Source organism: Felis catus, chromosome C2 (assembly GCF_018350175.1).
Source record: "Felis catus isolate Fca126 chromosome C2, F.catus_Fca126_mat1.0, whole genome shotgun sequence".
In the NCBI taxonomy this organism is placed as follows: domain Eukaryota; kingdom Metazoa; phylum Chordata; class Mammalia; order Carnivora; family Felidae; genus Felis; species Felis catus.
In genome coordinates, this window is record NC_058376.1 from 69897635 (window position 1) to 69916305 (window position 18671).

Here is an 18671-nt window from a genome sequence, read left to right on the forward strand (position 1 = left end):
TACTTCCCCTCCCCTCTGGGCACCTCCTCCTGCACTACTGATCAGGTCCAGGGAGCCCCAGCTTTGCCCAGGATGGGAAAGCTTCCATCTCAAGACCTTTCCTCCATCTAGAGCCAAACTTCAGAGGTGAACCCCCATTGGCTTTGCTGGCTCCCAGACTGCATGACCTAGCCTGTGAAACTCTAGGTGTTTATTTGCTGGGGGACAGAAGAGGAATGAGAGCAGGAACACGTTTTGACGGCTTTCATACCTGCCCACCACTGCACAGTTTGGAGCAGTTATGGCTGACACTTAGGGCCTTACTTGCTCTTCCCTCCTGGGACAGATTCCTCCTGGTGGTCCCTCCCGCTGTCAGGGGTCAAGGGGACACTGCCAGTCAACATAGACAGTGGAGGCCCAGGGTGGCATCTACCATTGCCTTAATCTCTGTGTTTATCAAGACTATGAGGTTTTTGAGAGAAAACACTCAAAGAGTGCGTATTGAAACACAGTGACACTCTTGTGTCTGGAGGATCCCATATGTTGGGTAGGGGTTCTTTTGGAGCCAAGCAAACAGATTTGGATTTTCTCCAAAATATTTTCTTTGAAATTCAAATAATCAAATTATGTAAAATAGTAAGTAATGTGGGCTGCTTCTTCAGAGAAGGATACACCGACAGTCTGAAGATGTGACATTTCCCCCACAGAAAGCCTGGGAAATCGATATTATAAGCAGTTATATAACCCCTATGTGTATTAATTCTCAAGGTGTAAGGGTAGAGTTTTCCCTGAGTTTGAATATTTGGCTGGTTGCTCCTCAAATGCAAAGGATAAAGGGATAGTGAGAGGCATGTTGTAAGTAGTATAGCTCCAGAGAAAATTTGCTGAAATTCAACTCATGTTTAGAGATGCTTGCAGAATCCCAGATATTCTAGCTTCGCTAAACCTGAAAACCAGTCTAGTTTCACATCTAGGTTTCTGGTCACACTGGAGGTGCCCACGGACAGCCACTAGGGTCTCCCTGCTTAGCACATGTGATTCCATGATGAGAAGAGCATGAGCCCCCGTGGGGCCCCATGAGCCCATGCCCTGGACCTCTTCCCCACTGAGGGTCAGGTCAGGGACTAGCACCACCCTTTCCCTCCTGCCTCCGCCTTCAAACCCTCTCTTTCCTCGTCTCCAGGAAGAGACATTTTGGGCTTCTGCTTCCAGGCACTCAAGTCACCCAGCCCTGAAGAAATGGCTTAGAGAGTTACAACACGGCATCATGCCCTTGGCCTTTGTTGAGAACTCATGTGAGAAGTAACAATGTGCAGAACATCTTGGCTGTTTTGGCAGAATTGCTTTTGAAGATGTCATCTTTGTTTTTTAAAGTTCTTTATATAAAGGCTCACAGAAATTCTCATAAGATCTCAGAGTAGGGTGTGGGGGTTCTCTCCTAAATAATTGGTGTACTCTCTACCTTTAAATCACAAGAGCTTTTAGCTCCTTCTTTGCCTTTGACTATCAGACAATTAGCATTGAGTCCTATTACGACTACTGTATTGTTACTGGTTTCTCCTTAGCCCAGATTTCTGTGTGTAATGATCCTCTCCTTCCCTATCCCATTTAACGCTTGACCCTTTAAAATGATTTTTCTTGTACTGGAAGATTTTTTAAAATTCATGTTTGTGGTTATTAAATTTAAGCATCTCAAAGCTTTTCAGGAATTGGTGGGGTTGTGAATTAAAAAGTAAAACAAAACAAAACAGAAACTTGCCCATCCACACTTGCCAATGCCTTAAATCAAGTAAGATCCAGTTCAGGGCGCCTGGTCAGTGGCTCAGTCAGTTAAGCGGTTAAGCATCTGGCTTCGGCTTAGGTCATGATCTCACGGCTTGCCTGCCTCATGAGTTTGAGCCCCATGTCCGGCTTTGTGCTGACAGCTCAGAGCCTGGAGCCTGCTTCAGATTCTGTGTCTCCCTCTCTGCCCCTCTCCCACTCGTGCTCTGTCTCTCTCCTTCAAAAAATAAATAAACAATTAAAAAAAATTTTTTTAAACGTAAGATCCAGTTCTAAAAGAAATATAGCTTTTCAGCTCTCCCTTTTAATCCCACAGGGCTGAAGTTCCCCGGATAATTATGTGACACAGATAAAAGAGGAAAGTGGAGGACGGACAGGCTGCCCTGTGTTTTGCTTTAGGTGATGGGTGGGTGGGCTCTGGGCCCTTCACTCTGTAACTGGATGTTTTAGGAAGAGATGACTGTGCAGGTAACTGAGAAGGAAAAGAAAATGAAGTAGTGGGAATTTGTGGAAAATCTGTAAAAAGATTTACCAAGGTAATTTTGACCTCTTATAAATGCATTGGTAGCAGAGTACTGCGGAGTAAAAGGTCAGTTTGCTGAGCTCTTACTATAAATAAACAATATGGGATTTATTTTCTCATTAAAGACAGTTTTATTCCAAATAAACTGATATTTAATTATCAGTATCCTCTGGGATTCCTCACTTTGGGTGTTGCATGAAAGTCAAAACTATCTGTCAGTTAGTGTTCAATATTCTCCATGTAAATCTGCTACAGATGTCCTTTGAAGTCTAAATTAAATTGGAGCTTTCTCTTTAATAACAAGTATAGCAAGGATCCAAGGAGAATTTATGAGCTTTGGTGGTTGATTGATGGACTTGCCACACTGCTTTGGGGGGTTAAACCATTTGGAATTTTCTATTGCACACTGAAGCATATATTTCTTATTTGTCTCTTGTGCTTCTGCCTGGAAATTCCTTTGAGGATGTGTGGGAAACAAGGTCGGGAGAGTTAAAATTAGGAAAGGGTTGGGGAGAGTCAGAGAACTTCAGGTTGGCAGAAGTAAGTGCAGCTTTCTGAACAGTGATGCCATTATACCGACTGGAACCAAGGACCCAGCTGAGAACTGATCACTTCTGCCTCCTCAACATGCTCGAGGCAGTTCACCTCTCCTTTGGGCACTCAAAGCTCCCTTCTTCATATGGGATTGTATCCGAGATGACACAAAGGATTGTACTTTCGTGTCAGATGCTCACTAATCAGATATCTTACCAAGTATAAAGCTTTTACTAATAATTTCAAGGATACAAATAATCCCGAGGAAGAGATAACGCAGAGAGAAGTCCAGAACCATCAACAGCTCTAAGCCCTTTCTTGGAGCATCAGGATATGCTGTGGCCCAGACTAACACACAGACTTTCTAAATGGTATATCTTGTATAATATCATTTACCCTGAAGAGAGCCATTTTGTTTATGAAACATACTATTTACTTAGTTGCATAGTATATGTGATATCTTACAGGGAGCCATGCCCCTAAAGCCATAGATTCCAGGTTTGTTTACCGTAAGAAGTCCTAGACAAACCAGATATATCCTACTAAAAGCGCTCCATAGATAAGGATTCTCCTGCTAGGTACTACCATTAGCCAGGAAGTCTGACATGTTTACAGGGTTTGATCTGGTCAACTTCTTTCTTTCCTGGAAGTGCATCTCTACCCCATCCACCCATCCTCTGCCTTCACCAGCCCCTACAGAAGGAGAGGGTATGGATTGCAGATCTGTTGCTTAACTGTTTTGTTTCCAGTGTCAAAACGAACAAAATACAATAACCCTCATAGGAAAAATGAATGCCAATATTCCTCTGGTTTGGGCAAAATCACTCCAAATGGCCCTTAGAATTTTTAAGATAGTTGAAGATTATTTTTTCTCCATCAACCAGATACTATATGTCTTTGTGGAGAGAATACTGACCTAGTCTTCAATGAGGAAGTAAGAGAGGGCATGCTCTGAGAGGCCTCAGCGTGGTGGACGTCATGGGGGAGATAGGGTTGGCATGGTGGGTAGATTCTAGATTTAAGATTTAAAAAGAACTAGTCCAGAATCCCATATACTCATCCCAAGGTATGAACTCCTGATTTATATGATCTAAAAATATGTTATAACTCTGAAATTCTATAAACCTATAATGTGTATGAGCCCAGGTTGCTCCCAGTATGGTGGGAAGTCAGCATTTAGGGAGAAGAGGTACATAAATAAATGTGGTGCCAGAAGTAGATGTCTGTTGCTAAGTCTAGGGAAAAAATATAGTGGTAGAATCCTTTGGAGATAACTCTCCATCCCACCCCACTTTTCTTATAGCTTAGAGGAAACCATTACGGAGAACGAAGTTGGTCTCTAATCACCTTGATGGGTTAGGTGGTAGGAGGGTGGGAAAGCTGGGGCAAATGGCTCTAATTGTGTCTGGACTTTTTCCCCAGGAACTTTTAACTTGCTGCGAAGAAGGGAAGGGAGAGCTCAAGGATGGCCTGGAGGTGATGCTCAGTGTCCCAAAGAAAGCCAATGATGCCATGCATGTCAGCATGCTGGAAGGTAGCTGTCTTCCCAGCCTCCCTGGGGGGCCTCCTCCTTTCCTAAGACTAGGGAGCTTGTGTTGTGGGAAGGAAGTGGCATGACATCAGGTAACGGGCAAGGCTGGAAGAGAGGAGAAATGGCAAGTTGTTACATAGGTCCTCAGGAGGTGTGAGAGGAGCTCCACAGGGGCCAACTCGATCAATACCTGCCTCCAGGTAGAATCAGACCTCAGCTGTTTTGGATATGTGGATAACTCACTGCATGGGAGGTAGTCCAGGACAGGCCATCATCCTTACTATAAATGTGCTAGAACCCTGACCCACAGCAGTCCTGTTCATCTGCAATAGCATTTGCATCGCATTTGTCATCAGAATGAGTAGAAGTCCTGCATGCATGTGGACATACATCCAAGGTCTCCAGCCTTATGTTCTTCTTTTTCTTCTATTGTAATAAAATATACATAACATAAAATTTACCATTCTAACTATTTTTAAGCACACAGTTCAGTGGCATTGGGTTCACATTGATGTTCGCATTGGTGAGCAACCATCCTTACGGCCTTCCTAGCAGGTGAGAAAAGTCCAGCCAGACAGACCTGATAGGACTTCACCAATGTACATTTAGTCCACTGAAACCATGGTCTTGGGACCCAGAAACCTGGTAGAGTGAGACTCCAATAAAATGCCCTTAACACCACAGAACAGAGGAGCAGAGCAGTTGCACTGGGGCGGAAGTTGTCGGATGAGTTCAGACTCCACATTCCAGTCTGGCCTGGAAAACAGATGTTAAGGGGGATCAGTGTACTCTGTTGTAAATATGCAGAGCTGTGGGCTGTTTTTTCTCCTCTGGACTCCATCTCTCACCATCACCTTCCCTCCCACCTCCCCCACCTTCTAATCTTGGTCTGGTCTCACTACTTCCTGGGCCACTCTGAATATAGGACGCTATAATTCTTCATATAGCGGAGCCCTGGTTACCTTCTCCAGACTGAGCACTAACCATCTGAACATATTCCTGTTGCCACAGTTCTCTGCCCCCCTTTTCTGTTTGCACTCCATCCCCATCCCCAGCCCTGGGTGTCCTCATCTGTTAGCACCCTTCTCCTCCAGCCTGTCCCTGACCTATATTCTGGATCCAGTTACTCCAAGTATGTGGAACAGTAGCAGCAACACCTGGGAGCTTGTCAAAAGAGCAAATTCCTGGGCTCTACCCCACAGCTACCGAATCCCAGTATTCTAGGGGCAGGAGTGGGCAGGAATCTGTGTTTCGACAAGCTCTGCAGGTGATTCTCAAGCACACTAAGTTTCAGAACCCCTGTTCAAATTTAAAGTGGAATAAATATAGCTGTTAAAGGCTTGCGCACCACATTGGACAGGAGCCATCAAAGGGAAGAGTCCTGGGAATGGACTGTAAGAAATACAGCAATGACAAATAAAGTGGAGTCGAGGGCACTCCATCAGACAGTCCTCAACCTCAGTCAGAGCTCGGAGCCCAAGTCTGTGGGGAGCTGTAGAGGAAGAAGGTGATATGGGGTTTGCCCTTGCAGGAGGTCCCAGGCTTTTGAGAAGATACCACTGATACTGGTTATGTGTAGGAGGCCGGTGCAGAAAGGGAGATCTGATTACAGTTCCCTGGAGCTATCTACTCAAGTATTTAGGAGTGTCAGGAATCAGAGAGAGAAAGCAATGTGGGAACGGAATGCTCACAGTCAGGGAGACCTTTCCAAGAGGGGAGTGGACCATGGCACCCAGACGGGGTGCTACAGAAACTCCACAGGGTGGAAACGGGTGTCTTTCAGGGTTCGACGAGAACCTGGATGTGCAGGGGGAGCTGATTCTCCAGGATGCCTTTCAAGTGTGGGACCCAAAGTCACTGATCCGGAAGGGGCGAGAGCGGCACTTGTTCCTCTTTGAGATCTCCTTGGTTTTTAGCAAGGAGATCAAAGATTCTTCAGGACACACGAAATATGTTTACAAGAACAAGCTACTGGTAGGTGGGGCAGGTGGGGCAAGACAAGTCTCCCTGTTGTCATAGAGCCTTTGGGCAGGAAGGGCTCTTGAACACTCAGCTCATCTCTCCCCTGGTGCCACACCAAAACCATCCTGGACAAAATGCCTCCTATTTGGAAAGCTGCCCCCTCGACTACCCCTTCTGCATTTTAGAGTCCATCGTTCTTCTTGATGTCTGCTTTTAGCGCCTCCCTCTTCACCTTCCCTCCCTGCAACCTGCTAATCAGGCAGGTGCTTGTAGATCCTTTCAGCCTGGGTAGAGGAACAAAGCTTCCAGTCTGTTGAAGTTTGATTGACAGAAGCCCCTCCCTCGGTCCTCTCCTCTTTGTCACCTTTCCCTTCCCACCCCAGCCCTAAGTTTCCCACTGCCCTCCCCTTCCCCGCCTCTCACAGGCATTTCCTGTCTACAGACCTCAGAGCTGGGTGTGACGGAGCACGTAGAAGGTGATCCCTGCAAATTCGCCTTGTGGTCTGGGCGCACCCCTTCCTCAGACAATAAAACAGTGCTGAAAGTAAGTACTGCTCTCCACTGGGGCTGGGTTGAGGGTTGAGGGTGGCAGGAGAAAGGCAGGGGGCTGGGGCACATGATTCCTGAAAGGTGGGGCCTGGAGACTCCACCGGGAAGGGCAGTATCACATTGGTATCAAAAACCAAGTTCTATCATGGACATAGACTTGAAATCTCAAAGATCCGTGGTCCCCTAAGTCGATCCCCTCAAGCGCATGAAGAGGGAGGGATGCAGGGAGTAGCTGCTGCGCTTCCTCAGCAGGACCCACTTAGATATGTTCTGTCCACGTGTCCCCTTCAAGGGCAAGGACAACTGACCATTTGACAAAAGGTACCTTGATTTGATCCACGTTCGTTCAATACTTTTTCCTGAACACCTACATAGAAGGTATTCTGCTCAGTGCTGCTTGTAAGTACAAATGAGAGATGGACCTTGTCCTCTGGAAACTTACATTCTAGAAGCTCTCATAAATCACACTAGCAAGGGAATTATGTTGATTGAAAGGAGTACTAAGAAAGGGTCTTTCTCCAGATGAGGGCCTAAGGAGTCATTCTAACTTTCCAGAGCTCACACAGCCTGGGAATATGCTCGTGGTAACGTACATCTAACCAAGAAGGGGTCCTGCGGATGGGGCACCCATCAGTCAGTTGCTTATCAGTGGGTGGCTATCACCAAGGAAAAGATGGTCCAACTCTGACAAATGCTTCACACTTGTTCACTAGGAATTGCCTGCCTAGCCGCCACCTGCCATCAGACAGAATTACCTGAAAAAAATTCCACAAAGACAAATGGGATACTTATGAGATGGTAGAAGTGCCTTCAATTAACATGTTTACCAGGCTAAAAACCCCAGCATTGACTTTCAGTCAGCATAAGCCTATGTAGCCATGCTAGGAGTTGAATGTGCTGATATAGACCCATACCACTTGGTGAATAGCCACTGCCTTCAAATGCCCCTTGCTACATCTCCAGTGTTCCCCAGAACTCCCAGCATCTGGTAACTGATGTGTTCATCCCTGGCCCGGCGGGGGACCTCCACATATGCTCCCACACCAGGACAGATGTCAGTATTGGTCAGTGCCATGTGGAGTATTAAATACTTTGAAAATCACCCCCGTGCAAGTGTCCATTGAGTCTTGAGGTTATAGCCCCATTCTAGGACTTGCAGAAGAATTGAAGAGTCATATGCATAAAATAGAAATGAATTCCTCAAACATTTGGTGTCCTTAAAAGTAGTGGGTTAAGCCTGCAGGAGGAGGATTGAGAACAAAGGAAGATGGGGTGTTTACTGTTTCTCTCTGTGGCACTCCAGGCCTCCAACATAGAAACCAAGCAGGAGTGGATCAAGAACATTCGAGAGGTGATTCAAGAGAGGATCATTCACCTGAAAGGAGCTTTAAAGGAGCCAATTCAACTCCCCAAAACACCAGCCAAACAGAGGAACAATAGTAAGAGGTAACCAGCGTCTCTCCTCTCAGCACTGCCTCACGTGCTCCGGGAGCGGGAGTGGGGTCGCCCTCTGCTTCCACAGAAGGGGTGTGCTGTGCAGTTGGCACCATTCTCTGTGAAGTCCCATCTAAGATGAGCAATCTTCTCTTTAAGCATCTCACCAGTAACTGTCAATTGAATTCAGCAGGGCTTCATTGGGCACCTCTTATTTCATAGACACTCTGCTGGGTGCTCTGAGAAGAGAAAGGGAAGATGCATGATGAGTCCCTTCCCTCGAGAACCATCTAACAGTTGTATCTCCCACGCAGAATGGTTAGACTAGAAGAACCAGTGCTGCTGATGGGGACAGTAAATGCTGTAAAAATTCATTCAGAGGGGTCTTTAGATGAGCACTTGAGAGGAGTGTCCGGGGAAGGCTTTGGGAGGGAGGGGGGCCCTAAGTGGACTATGTAAGACAGAAAATGAGTTTTGCATACTGTAATGGGTAGGGGATGGTATGATGGGGTTATCACTGCAGCTCTTCTGTAACTCTTGAGTCCTCACCTTCATTTATCTGAGATAAGCAGAGGGACTGATTTTTTTGTATCTTTATCTCTCTGGGCCCTCCTGAATCCCAGTTGCCCTACACTGGTGGAAGACTTCCTAGGTGTTCCTTTCACAAGTCTCCATGTGACAGTCACTCACAATGACTCTTTTAGAGGGCACTTCAAAAGAAAGCATTCAAAACCATCATGTTAACTTTGAAACAAAACAAAACAGAGTTCTGGGGTGATAGTCATTGACGGCAACAGGCTCTCCTTTCCTCCCCTATTCATGAACGGGGTAAATCACAAGGATTTAGTTGACCTTTTGGTGCCAACAAGGATGCATTAACTGAGGATCTGTGGATAGTAGCATTAGTACAAAGGGAGGTGGTAGCCCAAAGAAGGGTGTGACTAAGGTAGGGAGAGATACCACCACAGGACAGAAGCCCCCAAACCTGCAGGGCCAGAATAAAGTCACCTCTCAGTGCTGGAAGGACAAATTATGAATGTGTTGGAGGAGGAATTGTTTGCATTTCAGTTACCTGCATCCAGGATCCAGGGATGGAATAGACTTACTTTAGCACTAGAGGCAGACCCTGCTGTAGGAGGCCTCTACTTTAATATAGAAGGTAGAGTGGAAATGTTATGAACTCAATGTCCAGGAGCATGCAGGAAAGGATATTCAGGTGAGGTTGGCTCAAGTTTCCCTGTGAAAGTGCCCCTTTTTCCTACGTAGCAGAGTTTGAGCATCTATAGAACATGAGGTGGACATATCTTGGAAATGCCTCCCACCTTTTCTCTGTCATTGTCCTGAAATAGGAGGGTGAAAAGCCTTGGCAGATTCTGCAGAGAACAGTCAGGCTGTCTGTAATTTCATTAGCTTGGCTCCCAAGATATGGGGACAGAGTTTACGGAGGAGTGAATTGGCTTGGAGAACACTACCCACACTCCTGGATGGGCTCCCCACCTCCCTCAGAACTGGCTTCATCTGCAATGGACCAGAAGGGCCCACGATGGGCCAGAATGGTGGGAAGCGCAAAGTACAGCCAACTCTCAACTCTGTGCACATGGCAGGGAGCAACGGCCCAGATATCTAAAACAGCAGATGATCTACAAGTCCTTTATTCCTGGTCTTGAAATGCATCACGGAATTTCATTTTACAGCAGAATTTCCTTCCTATGAATGTGTGGCTTACATTATTAAAATAAGTTGGCATTTCCCAGCCCGTAAGTGGCAGTGAGAAAGCAGTTGACCTAGAAGTGTTCTGAGCAGAAGAAGGCACTTTTTGATGACTAGAAGATACTGTACCCGCATGCACACTAACGTCCATGTACACCAGATCATAATGGTCTAGACTCTGTGAGGCGGCTTCAATGTATGGGGAATTTTGTCCATGTGGTGTCATCCTTATGCAGCAACTTCCTGATGCCATTACTTCTCCATAAGTAGCATCAGGGGAGTAACCTTCATAAGCTGGGAAGAACTGTCAAGTTTTGTGCTAATTTTTCCATGTCCATGTCCCTGGCCCACACCTCCTTCAGTTTTTCCTGACACTGACCACCCAGCCTCACCAGTTCCCAGGCATCTAATCCCCTTTGCCCTGGCTATGCATTCAGTGCAGGACTGAGACATAATTCTTAAGCTGGAGAATTGAAGGGATATGTAAGTGGGACAGCTAAATGGTCCAGTGGCCCAGGAAGGGCATATGCCGGGAGTACACTCAAAAGATTACCTTACTGGATGCTCAGGAGCAAGCTGACTCAAAAAGCTACCGTGGAATCTGTGATCTTTGAGATGATGCCTTTGTGTTGATAAGAAGTCATCATAAATAGGCATGAGATCAACAGAACCCACCAAGTTGAAGGAAATAATCTCTTCCTCCATACACAGGAGTTGAGCATCCAGCATCAGGAACTCCCCAAAGATTATCTCCTCTGGAGGAATATCTCACGTCGTTTTCTTAAGCAGAAGAAATACAAGTCAAAATATCTTATCAGCTCTGTTGTCTTTATAAGCCAGCTATAAACTAACCCCCATCCTCTTACAGCATGCAGAAAAACTATTTGAACACTTGAAACTCTGGGGTTGTCAGAGATCACCCAGTCAGCTGGATAGAAGCCTTGGTTCTAAGTAGGATATACCTCTTCCTACTGCCTATTATAGACCCATTCCCAGTAATAAATAAATAAATAACTGCCTCCTCTATACCATGGGTCAGAGGAGTTATGGTGTGGGGGGATCATTCTGTGTTCAGTTATCAGCACAGGGATTGTGTGCTTAAGTGCAAAGGTGACATCTTCCAAAATCACATAGGGCTGCTCCTTTTAGTGGGATAATTTTAGACAAATCCCTGTTCGAAAGTGCTGAGACTCTGCTCTGCCAGCACAGCTGGAAATCCTAGTGTGCTCTAAACCCACAGTGGTTCCCCCCACCCCCACCCCTGTTTTTTTTTTTTCTCTTCTTCCTGCAGGGATGGAGTGGAGGATGTTGACAGCCAGGGGGATGGAAGCAGCCAGCCAGACACCATCTCTATCGCCTCTAGGACCTCTCAGAATACAGTGGACAGTGACAAGGTAGGACAGTGTCCCAACCTTCCTTCCCCCAAGACTTCTTGTTGGCTTAACCACCCCTGGAGAGTTACCCTCAGAGGAATTTCTCCCACTATGGAGCCCAGCCTCAGGAACCGGTTGTTTCTTTGTGCCAGCCAAAGTGGAAAGAGCAGGGCTGGAGGAGCTATGTCATAGTGTGGAGATGTCGTCTGAGGGGACAAAAGACCAGGTGATCAGCCAGACCTCTCCTGTCGTGAGAGTTTAGCAGAAGGAGCAAAGTTGAAGGGTGAGAGGGTCTGGGTCTCCCGTCCTCTAGAGATGTCCCACTGGGCGGCTTGGGTGGCTCTGCCTCGTGGGAGGCTGGACCTCAGGGCGCTGAGGCTGGGATAGTTTCCTGAGACCTTAGTGGCTATGATTGGCTCCTATTTATAATGGTTGAATGGAATCATCTAAAATTAGACCAAGACCAGTGATTTGGCAAATGGCCACAGAGATGCTGTTTGGTAAGGGCCTTCTTTCCGAAGGGGCTCCAGTGGAAATGATGCCTTCCTTGGGCCAGAGTATCAGGGCTCAGTTCCTGAGGCACAGAGGACCAAGAAGTGGTGGTGCGTGAAGCAGCTTGGAGGGATGTAATAGTCTTGCAAGAAAGCCTGGTCGCTTGGTCTCTTATATTTTGGAGCAAATAAGCAAGAAGTTAGTAGCTCTGGAGGCAGTGAAAGAAAGGAGACTGTAGCAGAGACCCTATGTATTTGTTCAAGCGAGGGGAAGAATTCAGCTGTCTAAATTTGCAGCAGAGACAGGAAGATTTTTGTCTCTAACCCTACAATCATCTGCTTACCTCAGGGTGTTAGGGTATGAAATGATCCTTTGCAGCATATTAGTGATTTTATGAATGAAGGTATGGATTTCCAAAGACTATTTGGCCCTAGTCTATCAAGACCCAATATGTTGGCCTAGTCCTTCAGCCTCAGGCAACAGGCTGTGTCCTTGCTTCATTTTTGTTTTCTAAGTTATGTTTTTTTAAAGATGATCTACATTCATTAGGATTTTTCCTAAATTTTTTTTCTTACTGGGGGGAAAAAAAGACTGTGCCCCATGGTTTCCAAGATCATGGTGCTAAATCACACTCTAGACTAGTATTCAAGGACATTCAAGCTAATTCTGTCTGATGTCCTGCCTTCAAGTTTCTAAGCCATTTTTGACTATCAAAGTGGATGGAAAATTGTTTTTTTCCACTTGTAAAAACATACAAAGAAAACTATTCCTGTACCTCCCTTTCTCCTTTGATGTGTTGTTTAGAAATGTAACCTAGAATATCCCACAAATGAGTGTTTCTTTTTAAACAGTCAGTGGGTGGGAAGGAAAATGCAATGCTTCCCATGTTCAGAGAGAGCCTGTTAGCCCAGGGGATCCATCCCTTCCAGCTGCTACTCCATCCTCCCACAGCCCTGACCTAGACGCAGGGCATTTGTCTTGTCTTCGGCTCCAGCCATTCCTTGTCTTCTGGCAAGGTAAGTGAGGCTAGATTAGAACACTTCTGATGGCAGGCATGTCACTGTTAACAAAGAATCTTGGTTACTTACATGTTATTCTATGAATAAGGAAACTGAGGCCCAGAAAGATTGAGTGACTCAACCAAGAAGGTTCTAGTCATTAGTGGAAAAGCAGGAACTAGAACCCAGATCATTCTGCTTCACTGTCACGTTTTTCCCTCACTCTCAAAGCCAAGGCATTGTACTCCCAATGCTAAGATTAACTTGGCTGGTCGGTCTTTCTACACATTCCATAAAAACATTAGTCACATATTCGTGAAAAAGCACCCACCACGTGCCGAGCTCTGTGCTGGATACTATAGAGTGATGTGGACTCTTTGTTGAATGTGAATCCTTCTTTGTGTAATTTTCGTTTGATGTGTGTCTCTATAGCCAGGCCGTTAAGCCCTGATGAGGGCAAGGTTGTCTGTCTGCTTCACTGATGTCCTGGGCCCACAGCACACATGGATGCTTGGGAAAGACTTGTGGAATGAATGAACAGAAGGAACATAGTCCCTGATCTCAGAAAATTCCAGCATTGAGGGGCAGCTAAAACAGCTGGTCTGAAAGCAGCCAGATATACAAACATTGTATTTTTAAATGTGCTAAAGAAATCTAGAAGTTCCCTTACCTCCAAGCAAAAAGCATTAGTCAGCTGGAGAACCTGGCCTGTTGGGAACAGGAACCCCCAAATCCCTTCTCAGACCCTGGGAAATATGGGCAGCAGGTCTTGAGATCTTGAGAGATTCTGTGTTCTGTACCTGAAACCTGAAAAATCACCTAGAAATAGTCACACTCTCAGAATAAAATAGAGGGCCTGTCTGTGACCATGCACTGTAATTTAGAATGTTCTTACTCTTCTAACACAGAACAGTGATACCAGGACAGCCATATGTCCTCCTACACTCCCTTTCATCAGGCAAACCATTAAGTGGGATCTTTGATTTCATAGATGTCAACAGTGTTAAGCCTTCCCCTAACTGTACCAGAAGACCCGGAAACTGGTCTTGTTGGTTTCCAAATAGTCAGGTGAACGGACTCTGAAGAAAAACAAGGTAACCAAATGGACTGATTCAGCTAAACTGAATCATATTCAACAGGGCAGCTGTGACTCACCCCACAGGGATCAGGGTCATTTTAACAATGGGTTTCTAGAAAAGGCCCCAGTCTTCCTTTTTTAATCCAGAGGAATTAGAGCACAGCCCCGCTATATTGGGTAGATGAGGAAAACGTAACCATTAAAGAGTCATGACAGACCAGCTTGAGGAGCTGTGGGGCTCTAGCACCTCTCCAATCACCTTGTGTGTATTTTGTGTGCTGTGGTGGGGTGGAAGGAGTTTAGACACATCTGGGTTCAAATCCCAGCTCTGGTGGTTGCCCTCTGTGTCATGTTGTGTGAGTTGCTGTGCCAGACTATCTATAAGACAAGTAATACCCATCTCACTGAGTCCTTCGGAAGATTAAGTAAAATACATTTACTTGGCACCTATAAGACATTCAGTAAGGGTTAATTTCCCACCATTATTTGAGGGAAAACAAAAGTTTAGGCGCTATGAATATGAGTACACAATTATTTAACAGGTTGTGAGGATCTACTTCTTGAGTAGAATTCTGCCCTCTTTGTTCATTGACTATCAGCAGGTTCTTTCTATACTATAGCTGAACAGATGTAGCTTCAACTTACTTGTGTGTAAACAGAGCAACTTTACTCCTCTTTCCATTTGTTAGCCCTTAGCATCTAAGGCTTAGATACTTGTTGTTAGCATTGGCTCATGGGTTGAGTAGCTGATGGATTATAATTCATTACTGTCAGGTATTCATTTTAATCATCAAGTTGTAGCATCGTGGGCCATTGGCAACCCCTGGACTTTAGATATTTGAAAACAGTTGTCTTGTCTTCTAATCTTCTGTCTATAAGTCCTCAGTTTCTCCAACTGTTCCTTGTATCAGTGTATTTTCATACCCTCCCGTACCCTGGTTGCCTTCCTCTGGATTTCCTTCAGTGTGTAGCGATCTGTATAAAGTGGGGCATACAAGAATGGTACTTAATACAGCAGATGTGATCTAATACAAATTCAGCTTCTTCTTCTAGGGCTGCTATGCCTAGTCTCCTCCCTAAGGTGGTACATGTGTCTAGGAGTGGTGTGCAGTGGTTGGCTTATCAAATCTCCATGCCTGTTTTCGTGGACCCCCCTCATTGCACAGGTGACTTAGTAACCTGAGGGTGGGAACACTTTACATCTATCAGATTTTCTCCTGTTCAGTTCCATCCCAGTATTCTAGTACATTTTGAGTGTGAATTTATATTTGGAATATAAATTTTGTCCAGTACATCAGCCACATCTCCCAGCATTATTAGATAAATATACCATCTGTGGCTTCATCCAAATACTTGCTAAAAAGACAAGCTTGAGGATAGAAGACTAATGCCCAGCCCCTTTTCTGTGTAGCAGAGGATCTGGGGTTGCTTACTTGTGTTATGAATCTCCCTATGATGAGGAATCAGTCTGGTATTCTTTATTCTTCATTAAGTGCTAATAAAACCAGCATGGGGGCTTCAGTAAATAGCATTGATCGCTTTCCCCCAAGTTGCTTTTGTTTCACCCACAGATGGGTCTGCATAATTAAGTTCTACCTTACACCTGTCCTATGCAAAAGTGTTATTTTATGAAGGCAAATGGGTGTGCTTGCTTGGTTCTGTTGTGCTCTGAGCCCTTTTCTGTTCCACCCAAAACATGCTCATGCTACTCTGGGCGTTCCACTGTTAAGACTGTTCTGTATGTGTGTGTATTATGAAGTGATGGGACTTTGCAACCACACTTCAAAGAAATACAGAATTATAGAATTCCAGGGAGGTAAGGCTCGGAATGAAGTGGCAGTGAAGAAGTAGTTTGTTCAACATGATGGATGTCTGCTGAATAATTTCCAGCTAATGGCCCAGAAACCAGTGATGGCCCCTGTGCATATATTTACTGTATGGGGTAGGCATGGTGCACATGTTCAATAACTGGTTACTCCGTTGAACATTACAAACCCATCCTGGTTGAGATACTCTCCAACTAAAAATCACTATAAATTTGTAGACATGTCTGGGCTGGCTGAATACAGGGAAGTGGAAGTGACATGGAGTTGCAGATGTTATTCTGCATAAAAATTCTAAGGGCAAGAACACTATCAGAACATCCCAGAGCTGATTGTGATTCAAATGAGGAATTTCAAGTACAAGCTAATGTGATCTAAGTTAACATACAAGGTGGGCTGATAATGGCAATATGCTGAAGGGGGACAGGAAAATTCGTGAAGAAGCCTGGAGATTTCAGGATCTAACTTAATAGTTTTTAAACTGGACTGTCAAATCAGTTTAGTGGGTCATGGCCAAAATTTTGTTTCACTGGTAGGGAAGTCTCAGTTTAGAGACAGTGAGGGCTCAGCTAAGGGGAAAGTCAAAGGATTCCTACAGTGTCACTCACTGCAGTAACATGATACCTATAACAAGAGGTGGGGAAGCCTGGCTACAGGAGCTTTCTGAGAATAGACTTCCTTAGAGCCTCACCTGGTTTATCAGAATTTGGTAATCCTGATGCCTACACTTTGGGAGTACTTAGCAAGCCACTGGATGCAAAGGCTGTAGTCAGAAAAGGTCCAACCCTTGAATTGGTGCATTGGTGACAGTGTAGCCCATGCCGTGGAGCATAGACACTGCATGAAAGAGTGTCTGTGTGCAGAGGAGACATGTGATAGGTCCCTGTCTGGGTTACTGCCCGGCACTCCCGTGAAAATGGACAACATGCTTCCTAGAAAATGGACAATATGCTTCCTGGAGTTTTAAGAACCCACAAATCACTGGGTTTTGCCACTGAAGAGAAAACCAGACACCTAGAAATGTGGAGACTCAACAGTGTAAGGACTAATAAACATCCTATCAGTTCATACAAGGTAATAATCTTTGCTTGGCAAGTTCTTAAAAACCATCAGGTTGGTCCACCCAAGGTTGAGTCTTCAGAATGTGATTGTGACAGCTTGTTCCATTTAGCTGTGGTGCCAGAGCAGGTGAACCATCCACTGGAGATCTAGCCCATTAAATGCACTCTACCAGAAACCGAAGAAAACGTGATGGAGAGATCCCTCTGTACTTCTGCTACTCTGCCCTTGATCTCAGTGGCGCCTGAGGGCCCTAAGATATTTCCTTCTAGGGAGAGATTTATGTTACATCCTACCTAGTAACCAAACACGTTCTAACCCCAGAATAAATGAGAAGAGTATATAGTTGTACTTCCAGTTACCAGGGCTTGGAGAAACCCAAACTTGACTTTATAAGCCAGTCGGTCACATCTCACCTCCACAACACTATGGGTCAGAATTGCCATGTGAATCCTAGATGGAGGAATTCTGGTTTTTCTGGAGGACTTGCTAGTCACTCCAAAGTCTCTTCCAATTTTAAGTGCAAATCGTGATTCCCCCCCCTCCCCCCGCCAGAGGTTCTGAATAACCTAAGTCCTGGACTAGGTTTGAAGACGGCTTTTGTTCCTAGTACCGTGCCTGTGGTGGGCGGGGCCCTGGGGGAGGGGTCAGGTGGCTGTGGGCAGCAAGAAGCTGAGGATTTCCTGCTTCCCAGGAAGCCAGAAGCTCCCTCCTCCTGTGCTGCTGTCACCTCCCTAGAAACACTGCTCAGTTCTCTCCTGAGCCACGTTCAACATGGTACAAATGTGCTGCCTTTTCAGAGCAAACTGATAAAGTGTGAGGAGTTGAGGTCACAGGTTTTTCTCTAAATAAAAGGTTCCTCAAATAAATGACTGGCTTCCAGCTGTTGCATACTACCAATGGGTGTGAAATACACTTTGCTGAAAAATGCAACCTAGGTTCATGGGGCAGAATCTCTCATGACGACATTATCTTACTTAATATTTTAATTTATACTCCATAGCTTAAAAACTTCCCTCAAGAGACCTACTTTTTAAAATTGCCAATCATCTGGAAAAGCAAGTAAGTTCCAGAAGCTCCAGCACCTGAGTAGCTTGCTGCACACAGGCAAATTGCAGGAACGCCCGGAAGTGCCCTCATGATGTTCATGGCTCGGCAGCCATGAGGAATCTTTTTGGTTCTAGAGGCAGCAGTGCCCGAGCATCTGTTACAGAAATAGGGAAACTGCAAAAGGTGATTTGCCGGTAGATCAGGTGTATGTGTGATAGCTGCAGGGGTGGCCAGAGGCCAGATCTGATCCAGGTGAGTTTGGAACTTGGAAATAGAAGCTTAGGGAAGAAAGGAACTTTAGAGACCATCTGTCCCTCTGCCTTCATGGACGTGTTTAAAAGAAACAAGTGACTTGCTCAGAGTCACAAAACCAGTTAATGACACACCTAACACTGAAATCCAACTCAATCTCCTGCCTATTAAATAAATTGGGTTAGGGGCGCCTGGGTGGCTCAGTCGGTTAAGTGTCCGACTTCGGCTCAGGTCATGATCTCACGGTTCATCGGTTCAAGCCCCACATCGAGCTCTGTGCTGACAGCTCAGAGTATGGATCCTGCTTTGGATTCTGTGTCTCCCTCTCTCTCTGCCCCTCCCCACTCATGCTCTGTCTCTGTCTCTCAAAAATAAATAAATGTTAAAAAAAATTTTTTTTAAATAAAAAATAAATAAATAAATAAATAAATTGGGTTAAAAACAGTACTTTTAGAGTAACCCTGATTCCTCAACTTGTAGAACCTTGTAAGCAAAAACCAAACACTATTGTTACCCCCTTCTCCAACACCCTGCCCTGGCCA

The 18671-nt window shown here is 45.3% G+C and overlaps 1 protein-coding gene across 25 annotated transcripts in view; it reads left to right on the forward strand.

The window, feature by feature from the left end:
* KALRN (kalirin RhoGEF kinase) overlaps window positions 1-18671 on the forward strand; it is a 708823-nt gene that overhangs the window by 483407 nt on the left and 206745 nt on the right. For all 25 annotated transcript variants that reach the window (XM_045037038.1, XM_045037036.1, XM_023260241.2 and 22 more), the window contains 5 exons: window positions 4241-4352; window positions 6133-6323; window positions 6754-6855; window positions 8164-8306; window positions 11296-11398. In XM_045037038.1, coding sequence (XP_044892973.1) covers window positions 4241-4352; window positions 6133-6323; window positions 6754-6855; window positions 8164-8306; window positions 11296-11398 — 651 coding nt within the window. The remainder of the gene's footprint in view (window positions 1-4240; window positions 4353-6132; window positions 6324-6753; window positions 6856-8163; window positions 8307-11295; window positions 11399-18671) is intronic.